This window comes from Rattus norvegicus, chromosome X (genome assembly GCF_021556685.1).
Source record: "Rattus norvegicus strain SHRSP/BbbUtx chromosome X, alternate assembly SHRSP_T2T, whole genome shotgun sequence".
Classification (NCBI taxonomy): domain Eukaryota; kingdom Metazoa; phylum Chordata; class Mammalia; order Rodentia; family Muridae; genus Rattus; species Rattus norvegicus.
In genome coordinates this window covers 10,750,001-10,762,684 of record NC_141554.1, presented here as the reverse complement: position 1 = coordinate 10,762,684, position 12,684 = coordinate 10,750,001, and the positions used below count along the sequence as shown (strand labels likewise).

The 12,684-nt window shown below is 35.1% G+C and overlaps 1 protein-coding gene across 17 annotated transcripts in view; it reads left to right on the top strand.

Annotated features, from left to right (window-relative positions):
* Positions 1–12,684, top strand: part of Kdm6a (lysine demethylase 6A) — a 142,521-nt gene that overhangs the window by 90,925 nt on the left and 38,912 nt on the right. For 3 of the 17 annotated variants that reach the window (XM_087598904.1, NM_001427597.1, XM_087598919.1), the window contains 8 exon segments: positions 1,389–1,515; positions 6,128–6,226; positions 6,363–6,582; positions 7,119–7,253; positions 7,721–7,876; positions 8,418–8,513; positions 9,991–10,092; positions 10,946–11,341. In XM_087598904.1, coding sequence (XP_087455030.1) covers positions 1,389–1,515; positions 6,128–6,226; positions 6,363–6,582; positions 7,119–7,253; positions 7,721–7,876; positions 8,418–8,513; positions 9,991–10,092; positions 10,946–11,341 — 1,331 coding nt within the window. 17 annotated transcript variants of the gene reach the window in all.

The following is a 12,684-nucleotide window of genomic DNA, read 5'->3' as shown; positions in this document are numbered from 1 at the left end:
ACATACCAAATGTCAAAAAACAAGGTCTTGATGTAGAATATGTGCAAAGAATAAAATGTATAAAACAAGATTTCATACATTGGAGAGATTTGCAATTGAAATGCGATCTATTGGCAAACTTAAACAAATGGCTCTTTTCCATTTCAAAGATTTAGAATACATTATTTCATGATTTTTTTTGATTAACTAGTTACTTATTAAATTCTTTTTTTCTCTCCAATTTTGCAGCTCCTTTATGTATATGATTTGCATTTATGTTGGTGTACCAAAGGTATATCTAGTACCTTCCAAAACCAGAAGAAGGGTTGGGGATTTAGCTCAGTGGTAGAGTGCTTGCCTAGCAAGCGCAAGGCCCTGGGTTCAGTCCCCAGCTCCGAAAAAAAAAAGAAAAAAAAGAAAAAAAAAGAAAAACCAAAACCAGAAGAGGTGGCTTTAATCTCCCAGCACTCAGAGATCTCTGAGTTTAAGACCTTCCTAGTTTAGGCCCACCCAAGACTCCACAAACCAAAAACTGAAAGAAAGTATCGATCATTTGATCTCCTGGAGTTGGAGATCCAGAAGATTGTAAACCACTATGTAGTACTGGGAATTGAAGTTAAGTTTTCTCAAAACCAAACAAACCTACCGCCCAGTATGTTTAACTAATGAGCCATCTCCATGTTCATATTTGTAGAAAAGTTTATTACTCTTAACATTTGAATAGTTCTTAGTTCTATTTTTAAAAGTTCAGTATTTTATAATTCTTTCTAGTCTTTATTTTACATACTATGAATTATGTTTATTTAAGGAGATAGGATTGTGTGTGTATGTGAACTGAACTATCAATATTTATTTCTTTGAAATAAATATTGGGTTAATAGTATGTCTTGGAAATTCTTTGTACTTAAATTTTACATGGAATAATATGTATGATGTTTCTGTGTTCTTTGTATAAGAAAATGACTGCTAATAGCCAATACCGCCTTGTTATTTATAATTTTGATCAATTATATGTACATTTAAAGTGGATATGTTTGATTAGTGGTAGGTTTTTTGAACTTATCTAGTATTTGTAATCTACTGTTAAGTAATTGTTTTTTGTTTTTTTTTTTTTTTTGAGCTGAGGACCGAACCCAGGGCCTTGCAAGCGCTCTACTAGTGAGCTAAATCCCCAACCCCCTAAGTAATTGTTTTAAATACTTTAATTTCTCTGAAACATTGTTCATCTATTTGATATCCCTTCCTATGAGAAAAACCTTATTACAAGAATTAGTAATTCTAAAATACCAAAATACATATATTCTGAAATATATCAAGAATGCATTAATGAGAATGGTTACTTTTATTAAATTTTTGCTTTCTGTTCTCAAAAATAGAACTGTTACATAATGTATGTTAATGTTTTAAAGGTTGGATGCATCACACTGTGGATCTCCTAGGAGATAAGGCCACCAAGGAAAGTTATGCTATTCAATATCTCCAGAAGTCCTTGGAAGCAGATCCAAATTCTGGCCAGTCCTGGTATTTCCTTGGAAGGTGAGACTTACCCAGATAATTATGTTTTGTGGTTTATAGTTATAATAGCTAGGAGATTTTAATTTCAACCTCAAATGTTAATTTACATTTGAACCTTGAACAGTATATATAGTTTTTCTTTTTAATAGAATATAATAAAGATTCCTGAAAGACAAATGATAGAAGTAAGCTTTTAAGTATACTAGTTTTTTCATAGCATAACCTTGTCTTAACGAACTTTTTTTGTTTTGGGGGTTTGTCTGTTTGTTTGTTTCATTAACCTGAATTGCTACTGGTTTCTTTAAAGGGCCTATCAGATACTACTTTTTTCAGTGAATTATTTATGTGCTTTTCCTTATGTAATTTCTAGCATTTGATTAGTAGTAGACCTCAAGTCATACTTTAACTTGAAATCTTATATTTTTTAAGAAAGTGAGTATGCTGCTGTTGAACTGTCTAGAGACTGACTGTCAGAATTTTGTTCAGGGGTTATTTGATATATTATATATATATATGTATTTGATAAATTGTTCCTAACCCATTTTGCCTTTCACCATATAGTGGAAACTCAGTATACTAGGCACCAAAAGACTCAAATTTAAGTAAGGCCTTAATTAACTTTTGTAGAACTGTGGATGACTTAAACACAAACGCACACCCACACACACCACCCTTTTGAGGCTTCAATTTTCTCCTCTGCCTCTTCTTCATTTTTGCTTTGAGAATTTCTTTACTGGGTGTTTTGATCATCTTTACCCTTCCCTCAATTCCTCAAGAACCGCCCCCCCTTTTACTTACCCAGTCATCCCCAATTCTGCCCCTTTTACACTCTTCACAAACACCCTACCCTCAATGATTCCTGAGCTCTGAAAAGAGAAGTAGCACAAATTTCCCATTCAGGACTGGGTATTTTCATTCTCTTAGTCTTTGTACTTTGACCACTTGAGAGTCTTTTAATCACCATCTACTGTAAATAGAAGCCTCTCTAATGAAGGTTGACAGGTGAGAAATCTATAGATCCAATAATAAGCCACTAAAAATCAGTTTAATACTATGCTCATTTAGCAGAGTAATAGGTTCTTTCCTAGGACATACAGGCCTGTGTCTAGTCACAGATTTTTGGTGCTGGGTATGAGTTCCATGCTGTAGAGTAGGCCTTATATCTAATTAGAAAGTGGTTGGTTTTTCCTAATAAGTTCTTGCTACTATTACACTAATGGGCATATCTTGCCAGGCCAGTTGTTATTCTAGGGTACAGGGTTCACAACTGAGTGAAGTTGATAATTGCTTTTCTCCTCTGGTAGCATGAATGGCATCTTCCAGCTTCTAGCTCAGTAACAACTTGGTATCTACCATATTTTATAATTCCAGTATGTGCTATCTTTTATAAGGGGGTTGTGCACTAAATGAATGGTTCTTAGGAGACAAGGGAAACTGCTACTGGCACCTCATGGGTAGAGATTAGGGCTTCTGCTAAAAATAAATAAAAGTCTTCCAATGTACAGGAAAGCGAGTGAGCCCTTTATAACAATTATTTGGCTTCAAAATATATGATCTGTTATGTACATTCCTGCTTCAAAACTTCTGGGGTTTTGTGTTGTTTTTTGGTTTGGTTTGGTTTTAATTTCCCTTGAATTCTAGTTTCATAAGATTAGTTTATAATGAACCATATCTAGAATTACTGTTTTAAGATGCATTGATTTTTCAGCCTCAGTAAGCACTATTCCATATTTTTTCTTTCCTTCAGTCAAATAATTATATATTCTAAACCACTGAGATGTATCAAATTTTTGCAGATAGATATTTCCTGACTTCTCAAACAAGCGATAATTATCGCACTCTAACTTGCTTTATGGTTGAAGATGATCATTTCAGAGAGTAATTATTTTTCATCCGTCATAATATTCGAGGTGTGGTTTTGACTGTTTTTTAAAAGCAAGCATTATTTTTAATATAAAGTTATATTGCATATACTTTTTAAAAATTTTAATTTATTTTTACACTCCAGATTTTATTCCCCTCCCAGTCCACCCCCACCCCCCACCCCTGTCCCCGTGTCTCCACAAGGATGTCCCCACCCCAGAAGACATCTATACTTCCTGGGGCCTCCAGTCTCTTGAGAGTTAGGTGTATCTTCCCTGACTGAACCCAATCGCAAGAGTCCGCTGCTGTATATGTGTTAGGAGGCCTCATCTCAGCTGGTGTATGCTGCCTGGTTGGTGATCCAGTGTCTTAAGAGATCTCAGGGGTCCAGGTTAATTAAGACTGTTGGTCCTCCTACAGGGTGGGCCTCCTCCAGCTGCTCCCTAATTCAACCAGAGGGGTCAGCAGCTTCTGTCCATTTGTTGGGTGCACATATCTGCATCTGACTCTTTCAGTGGCTTGTTGGATCTTTTGAATGGCAGTCATGATAGGTACCTTTTTGTGAGCGTCTAATAGCCTCAGTAATGGTGTCAGGTTTTTTGATTCATTCTTATAGTCACTACCATCTAATTGATGCTTTGCTTTTAATATGAGAAAGCTTATGAATGGATAAGTTTGTTTTCCTATCTTTGTTGTTTGCTTTTGTTCCAATTTAATCTTATTTACTGACCTTGTCACAAATTCTTTTTCTGTTCAACAGTTTTCGCAAGTAGTATTTGGAACTTGTTTCTCTGTTTAGTCAGTAAAATTATCTGATTTCTCTCTAACCTATGATCGTAATTTTTTAGGCCTGTTTCTGTCTGCTCTTTAATAGATGTGCTGTGTTCTTTCAGCTTTTCTTCATGTAGATAAATTTCAACAGTAGATTCCTATGGAGCTATTTTAAATTTTGATATTTTCGTAATAGCCTCACTTTTTATTCATCATATTCTCCAAGTCATCCCCATAAAATCATACGCTACTCTTTCTTTTCTTTCACTTTTTTGTTGGGGGGTAGGGGGGGATGGTCCTAGCCTAATATATCATACCCAAATACTTTACTACTCCCGCTGAGCTACATTTGTAGCTTCTTTCTTCTCCCTTCATGACTCTCAGTCAATCAGGGAGTCTCTGCCACTCTTTTAGTTTTAGTTTTTTTTTCTTTCCCTTTTTCTTTTGCTTTTTTCCGCTTCTATTACTTTCATCTCAGCTTTGACCCATTACAAACCAGTGAATACAACCATCTTTCTGTATATAGCTTTACTTTCAGTCTATACTATACATTGTTGTCAGGTGAATATTCTTTTGCTTTTATCACAGCCATTTCCATTGTTATGGAAACAGATGTCAAACTTTGGGGGTGGAAGGTCTTAAAGTGTGTGTGTGCCAACATGTGTGTGAGTGTGTTGCATGTGCATTTACGTATGTATCTATTTTTTAAACAAATACATTAGGACTTGTCCATATTGCTTTTGAATATTTCCTCTCATTTTCTATGTCAGTACACTTGTAAATTACATAAATCAGTAAAATTTCTAAGAATAACTCCTGGGATAAAAATAGTTTCTGGGGTTGGGGATTTAGCTCAGTGGTCGAGTGCTTGCCTAGGAAGCGCAAGGCCCTGGGTTCGATCCCCAGCTCCGAAAAAAAAAAAAGAACCAAAAAAAAAAAAAGATTAAAAAAAAATAGTTTCTGAATAAACAAAGATTTTCAGATTTACTTTATTGTTGGTGGTGGCTACTCTAGACCATTGATCTTCCAACACAATCAAGTAAGATATATACGAGTTTATTGGAAAGCTATCCTCACCTCATCCTTTTACCTTTTCCTAATTCTGAGTGGATTGTAGTCCCTTCCTAAACTGTTTGTTAGCCATTTGATATGGCATTGTGATATGCACAGTACCCTCAGTCCTCATCTCTATTGGAAATTATTTAGGTGTGGTAGAGTATGCCTTTAATTTTAACACTCAGGATGTAGGGGCAGGTAGTTCTAGGCCAGCCAGGGCTACAAAGTAAGACCCTGGTTGGGAGTACAAAAGGCAAAGGAAAAATAATTAAATTATAAACTCCTTCAAGACATGATTTATGGTTGTTTTCTTTTTCTTTTAGCACCAAACATATAATTTTTGTCTTTGTTATTTCAGTGATGTTTGTATTAGGTACATACTCTTTAAGAAAATGTCAGGCATTAAAATCTAAATGTTGTCTTTACTAGTCATGAAATACTATATACTGTTTGTGATACTCAGAAACAAACCATTACATTAGTGTCTTTATATATTAAATAATGTTTGCCCTTTGTTGTTGTTTAAGAAAAGAAAAATTCATTGGGTCCTACTAAAAACATGTAATTTTGGTTCTTTGAACTCTATATTCTGACTATTTGAAAAACTAGAGGTCAAGATTTAAAAGCAGAGCATGGAGGGGCTATGTCCAACTTTTAGTATTATAATATTGAAGTGAAATGACCTATACTTGTTTTAATAGACTTTATCAATGCAGTATACTTTAGTACCTCTGAGAAAGACTATAATACAGTTGTAAATTGCTAGTTAACGTGTGTATTGTAATTTTCTTGCACATACACACACATGTGCATGCCTAAATATATTAACGTAATACATTTTTAAAAATTTGCTTTAATATATAACCCTTTTTAAGCAAATAAATGTAATTTGTTTTGGTATTGATGGAATTTTCTTACCCTCCCCCTTCCCTCTCCCTCTCAGGTGCTATTCAAGTATTGGGAAAGTTCAGGATGCCTTTATATCTTACAGGCAATCTATTGATAAATCTGAAGCAAGTGCAGATACATGGTGTTCAATAGGGTAAGACTGTCTAAAATTAATGATATTGGTGTGCAAAGATGACTGCATCACACATAACAAACTTTGTTATGAAAGTCATGCTATGAAAATAACCAGTTCTTAGTTGACTTATTTTTTTCTTAATTTCTCCTTTCAGTGTGCTCTATCAACAGCAAAATCAGCCTATGGATGCTTTACAAGCTTATATTTGTGCTGTACAATTGGACCATGGCCATGCTGCAGCCTGGATGGATCTAGGCACTCTCTATGAATCCTGCAACCAGCCTCAAGATGCTATTAAATGCTATTTAAATGCAACTAGAAGCAAAAATTGTAGTAATACCTCTGGACTTGCAGCACGAATTAAATATTTACAGGTAAAAATTTTAAAGGCCAAGTTTTTAAGAACCACATATTTTCCTAGAACACTCAGGCAGGAATAGGGTGGCTGGAAAATTTGTCTAGTTGTCTCTTGATGCCTATATGTTTCTATATTTTCTAAATATACCATAGCTTGTAACATTTTACTAAGTGAGATAAGCAATATTTTTTAAAATGCTCTTTTGCACATTAATGCATTATTAATTTGCTTAAGTTTTTTTCAGTGTACTGTCTACATTTTTAAGTTGTCATAGCATTTTAAAGAAAAGAACACAAACACTGTCTTTCAGTCTTGCTTGAAGTTTCATGAGAAGACAGCTAATGAGAACCCTGGAAACAGCTTAGTTATGTTTTGATTCTCACAAAGGTTTATATTCTGGTTACCCTCTTTATACTTATCTTTCTAAAGCCCCAAATTTAGAATCTATTTTCTTTTAAAAACAATAAGCTATAGCCTTTAGGAAGATTTAGTGGACTTGCTCTTACTCAAGTAGGCTTGTGTTAAATTTGCTTTTTACATAATTTTTCCTAGGCTCAGTTGTGTAACCTTCCACAAGGTAGTCTACAGAATAAAACTAAATTACTTCCTAGTATTGAGGAGGCATGGAGCCTACCAATTCCCGCAGAGCTTACCTCCAGGCAGGGTGCCATGAACACAGCACAGCAGGTGAGAAGTTGGGTTATGTTCTGCAGGTGCCCAGCTTTAAGGGTTCTTTTCAATCTGTAGTAGTCAAGCTTATTTTAAGTAAGCATAGAAGGCTTTTATTAATTAATAATGGCCTTTCATTTAAGTGCTAAGGGAATCTAGATCAAAATAAAATTCCCTCTGATATGGGAATAAATTTGGGGGTACCAACTTAGAACCTTTGTGCATTTTCATGTTTTTGCAACATTTCTTAAAATAATGCTGTAGTAGTTTATTTAATTTTTTTAAAGAAGATTTTCAAAGGAAGGTACACATTCCTCCATTGATGATGACTCATTGATTTTTTTTTCTGACTTTCAATAATTGCAATCAGAGATGTCCACATGACTTTGAAAATGAAAACTATGCAGCTTGTAAGTTTTATAATTTGAAGGAATGAACTAAGAATATATAGCACCCTATTTTTGTCTTCCTTCTGTGATTCTTAGGCATGTAAACCTCATCATCCAAATACTGAACCTGTATTAGGCCTCAGTCAAACACCAATTTCACAGCAGTCCTTGCCACTACACATGATTCCTCCTAGCCAAGTAGATGACCTGTCCAGTCCTGCCAAGAGGAAAAGAACATCTAGTCCAACAAAGGTATATGTCCTAGAGAAATAGAGAATCCCAGTCAAAAGAAGCTCCAACTGCCCTATATTTGTGCAGTTTGAACATTTCCTGTCCTTTACTTTAAATCTGTGGACATCGTAGAAGAGTAAAAAGGTTTGAGTTTTCCCATCCCGAACTCTTAGAATCATATTAAATAAAGTAGGGATAAATTTGCATTCATCAATCATTATATCCATTTCCCTGCCGCTAAGGTATCAGCACACTTTTCATCATCACTTTTACCAACATTAAAATATATTTGATATTGATTCTAGTGGACAATGTGGTGTGTAGGCTAGCAGTTTGGGCCATAGTTTAGGGGTGGGCTTTTTGGGGGTGGCTTATTACAGAATCAACATTTTTTAAATTATGAATATTAAGTTTAATGTGCATGTAAATTTTTAAAGAAAGTAATAATAACTTTATGTAATTACTCCAATTCATAGTCATTTAGCCTTCATTAGTCATTAATATTAACTCTATTGACTTAACCAAGTATTCTTTAATGTTTCTTTTTATCAATTTCCCTCAGAATACTTCTGATAATTGGAGTGGTGGCAATGCTGTGCCACATCCTCCAGTACAACAACAAACTCATTCATGGTGTTTGACACCACAGAAATTACAGGTATGTAAGATAATTTTTTTATTGGATATTTTTTTATTTACATTTCAAATGTTATCCCCTTTCCTGATTTCCCCTCCCATAATTTTTTAATAAAAAATATTTAACAGAATAGAGACAGTGAGATTTTAGTAATTCTTAAATGATTAAGAAACTTAGTACATGACGTGTACACATAATGATGAAGATAATTCAGCCTTTTTTTTTTCCCACTTGTTTCTCTTTTTGTCTTTGGAACACAATGTGCATGTAGATGCATAAAGTATGACTATAGACTATATAGGATAAAGCCTTCTTTCATCTTCTACTCTAATTCACTGATGTGTCCTGACACTTTTCTGGCATTACCTATCTTAGCAAAGCTGTGTTACGTATGTTATTTCACTTAAGGGTAGTCATTCATGGTCCACAAATATTAAATGAAAAATTTCTGACAAAGAAAAAAAAACCACACACAATAACTTCTAAATTATAAGGTTCTATTGGCATAATGAAATTTATCCCACCAGAGATATCAATCATCTCATTGTCCAATGTATTTAGGCCATTATATGCTAATTGGCCCTTAATCTCTTACTAGCCTTCTCACTGTCAAAGCAACTGTTTGAAGTATCATGATTCTTGCATTAATAATGACCACAAACCACAAGAATAATGATTTTAACAATTGTAGTATATCAAAGAGAAGCCACACAGTGCTTCCTCCAAGTGAACATGTAAAAATTCTTTTAAAAATGCACAAAATACCATGAGCTAAGTTTGCTAAGATCTACGGTAAAGATTGCTCTTTTACTTCAAGTTGTAAATAAAGAGAATTTTGTACTAGTTTTACTGTCACACCTAATACTGTACTGGCTATGGCCTCAGTATATAGTGGTTTTAGGACTGAAAAGGCATTAAATTGTAGGTTTAGCTCTTCTGATTTTTGAAATTCACTAGGGGATCTTAAACGGTACCTCCTTTGCATAAGTGGATCTACTGTAAACTATTAATGTTCTTTAGAGACCCTTTCAGGTCAATATATAAACAGTCTACTTGTTATATGAAAAGACCATATTTCTCTATGTAGATAGCATACTATTTCTTAAGTTGATCACTAGTTTTAGACGGTGTCTTCAGGCTCTTGCTGTTCTAAACAATGCTTTTTGGGGCATATTTATCATGTCTCTTAAGCTTAAAGAGCTTTCTGCATAAACACCAAAAATTACTATAGTAGTAAAACTTCATGCCCATATCTCTCGAAGATCACATTAAAATAAACTGTGTTCAGATGAATTCTTAGTGCTCTTACTTTGGTTTCTTAAACTATAAAAAGACTTAAAGATTGAATTGGATTCTTATTGATCAGAAATCAGTGTTTAACCTTAATAGTGGTTTTGAGTTTTTCTAATTATTCAGATAAAGATTTAATAGATTTGTTAGCTTCTTTCTAGATCTGTCTTTAATTATATTCTCTCTTCCCCCCCCCCCCCCCCCCCAGCACTTGGAGCAGCTCCGAGCAAATAGAAATAATTTAAATCCAGCACAGAAACTAATGCTGGAACAGCTGGAAAGTCAGTTTGTCTTAATGCAGCAACACCAAGTGTGTATAACATTATCCCTCTAAAATTTCATAGAGTTTTGTGTACTTTTATTGACTATAGCATCATTGTAGAATTCACCCATAGTCATGTCTACTTATATTTGGTAGAACTTCGTGATCTATACTTTCTAAAATACTAGGAGTTTTTAAGGAAAGTGCAGCTATTTAACTTTAAATATTTTTTTTGTTATTTAACTCCACGGTATTTCATATATATTCTTTAGTACTTAGTAATTCTATACTGAACCCAGGTAGGGTTTTATACTCACCTTTAGTTTAGAGGATTTGTCATATTATAAATTTTCTGGGTTTATTTTTATTTTATTTATTTTTTGGAGGGTGGAGCACTTAAGGTTGTCCCTCTGTCCCTCTTCCTTTCCTGCTCCCCTTCCTTCCTACCTTCCTTCACTCCTTTCTTCATGCACATAAGGTCTCACTAAGTTCCCTGATTTGACCTTGGTACTTGAGATCCTTTTGTCTCAGCCTCCTAAGTAGCTGGGATTATAGTCCTTCAACACTAGATCAACCTTAGAATTAAGAATTTGAGGTTCCTTGAAGAACTATGAATTCCAGAATTTTTCATAGGTTTCTGCTGCTTTTTTTCTTTTAGTAATTAATAACTAGATGTTTCCTTAACATTGAACTTAGTTTCTGCTTTTCCTAGGTAGCTTGCTATATAAATAAATAGTTTCTTGTTTTTGAAGCTGATGGTTTTTAACTTAGAGAAATAAAATGTTGGGGTTCAGATCAGAAATCCATGATTATTCATTCATCTTTACATGCTGATATGCTGATTCTCTCCTCCATGAACTACCCACATTGCATTTCTTTGCTTTCCATTTCTTTCCTGCAGATGAGACAAACAGGAGTTGCACAGGTTCGGCCTACTGGAATTCCTAATGGGCCAACAGCTGACTCATCACTGCCTACAAATTCAGCTTCTGGCCAGCAGCCACAGCTTCCTTTGACCAGAATGCCTAGTGTCTCTCAGCCTGGAGTCCAACCTGCCTGTCCCAGACAGGCTTTGGCCAATGGACCCTTTTCTGCAGGCCATGTTCCCTGTAGCACATCAAGAACACTGGGAAGTACAGACACTATTTTGATAGGCAATAATCATGTAACAGGAAGTGGAAGTAATGGAAACGTGCCTTACCTGCAGCGAAACGCACCCACTCTACCTCATAACCGCACAAACCTGACCAGCAGCACAGAGGAGCCGTGGAAAAACCAACTATCTAACTCCACTCAGGTAACAAGACTAGCTGCTTAGGTTGACTTCTCATATAATAGTTTGTATTTATTTTGTTTGTGCATTGTAAGTGTTTGCGGAACTTTTTTGTATGAATCATGTAGTCCTACAGTGATGTTGTTGATACATTTCAATTCAGTATACATGTATATATTTTCTGTCCTTGATAATATTTACACAGATAGACAATCTGGGAGATTTACCAATGGGAAAAAAATAAATAAACTGCATAACCACAATCTTCCCCAAGTCTACTTCTAATTTTTATTGGCCTCATAAGCAAAATGCCTATTTTTGTAGTGGCAGTGGCAGTGGCAGTGGCAATAGCAGTAGCAGTAGCAGAAGAAGAAAGAAAAAAAGGAGGAGGAAGAAGAGGAGGAGGAGGAGGAAGATGATGATGATGATAGTGATAGTGATAGTGGTTGAAGAGAATAAAATGACAGAATGGAGTATGAGAGTGAAGAGTCCCATGTTAAGCTGTCTTGAAAAGCTAGAACACTAATTGGGTAAGATCACAAAAGGGTGGGAGCAGATTAGGAAAAATTTCAAAATTGAACCACATCGTCCTTTAGTCCAATTTACCATGCAGGAAATAAAAGAACCATCAAGTCTAGAATAAAAGATTAAGCTGTGAGGTACTGGGTATTGATGAGAGTATAAACCATATATTGTCTTCCAAGAAGGTTATATCAAAGTTATATTAAATAATGCTGTTGGATCCATTTAAGTCAGTGAAGAGACACTGATCATAACAGTTTTTATAAAAGAAAGCATTTGAGACTTGCTTAGTTCCATAGGTTTTGGTCCATTATCCTCATGGCAGGGAGCATGGTGCTCAGCAGTGTTCTGCTGGTTCACAGGCAGCAGAAAGGGAGACTCTGGAGTTGCAGTAAGCTTTTTGAAGCCTCACAGCCCTACAGTTCCTAATTCTTGCAAAGAGTGCCATGCATTTACATCTCTGAGGCTACAGAAGCCAATCTCATTCAAACCACATCCACGGTAACATTTCTAGAGTTCAGAAATTAATGGGTGCAAGCAAAATCCACACCATAGCTTGTGGTGTAAATTTCTTCCCTTTCCCTCCCCCTTTCTAGTAGCATGGACCTAAGGTTGGTATATCTTTGTTTCAGTTTTAAAGAGTAGAAGAAAAATGAACAAATATTGTGTCATACCAAATGTACGAAGTCCAAAGATTTGCTGTTTGACTTTCTGCCACAATGATTGGGAATCTTTTGAATAGGATTAGTTTCAGTGGATTGTTACAGGTTGAAGCTAAATTGTGTAGTTGGCTTTAAGATGAAAGTATAGATAACACTGGAGGTATCAAGTATAGACTGTTCCCA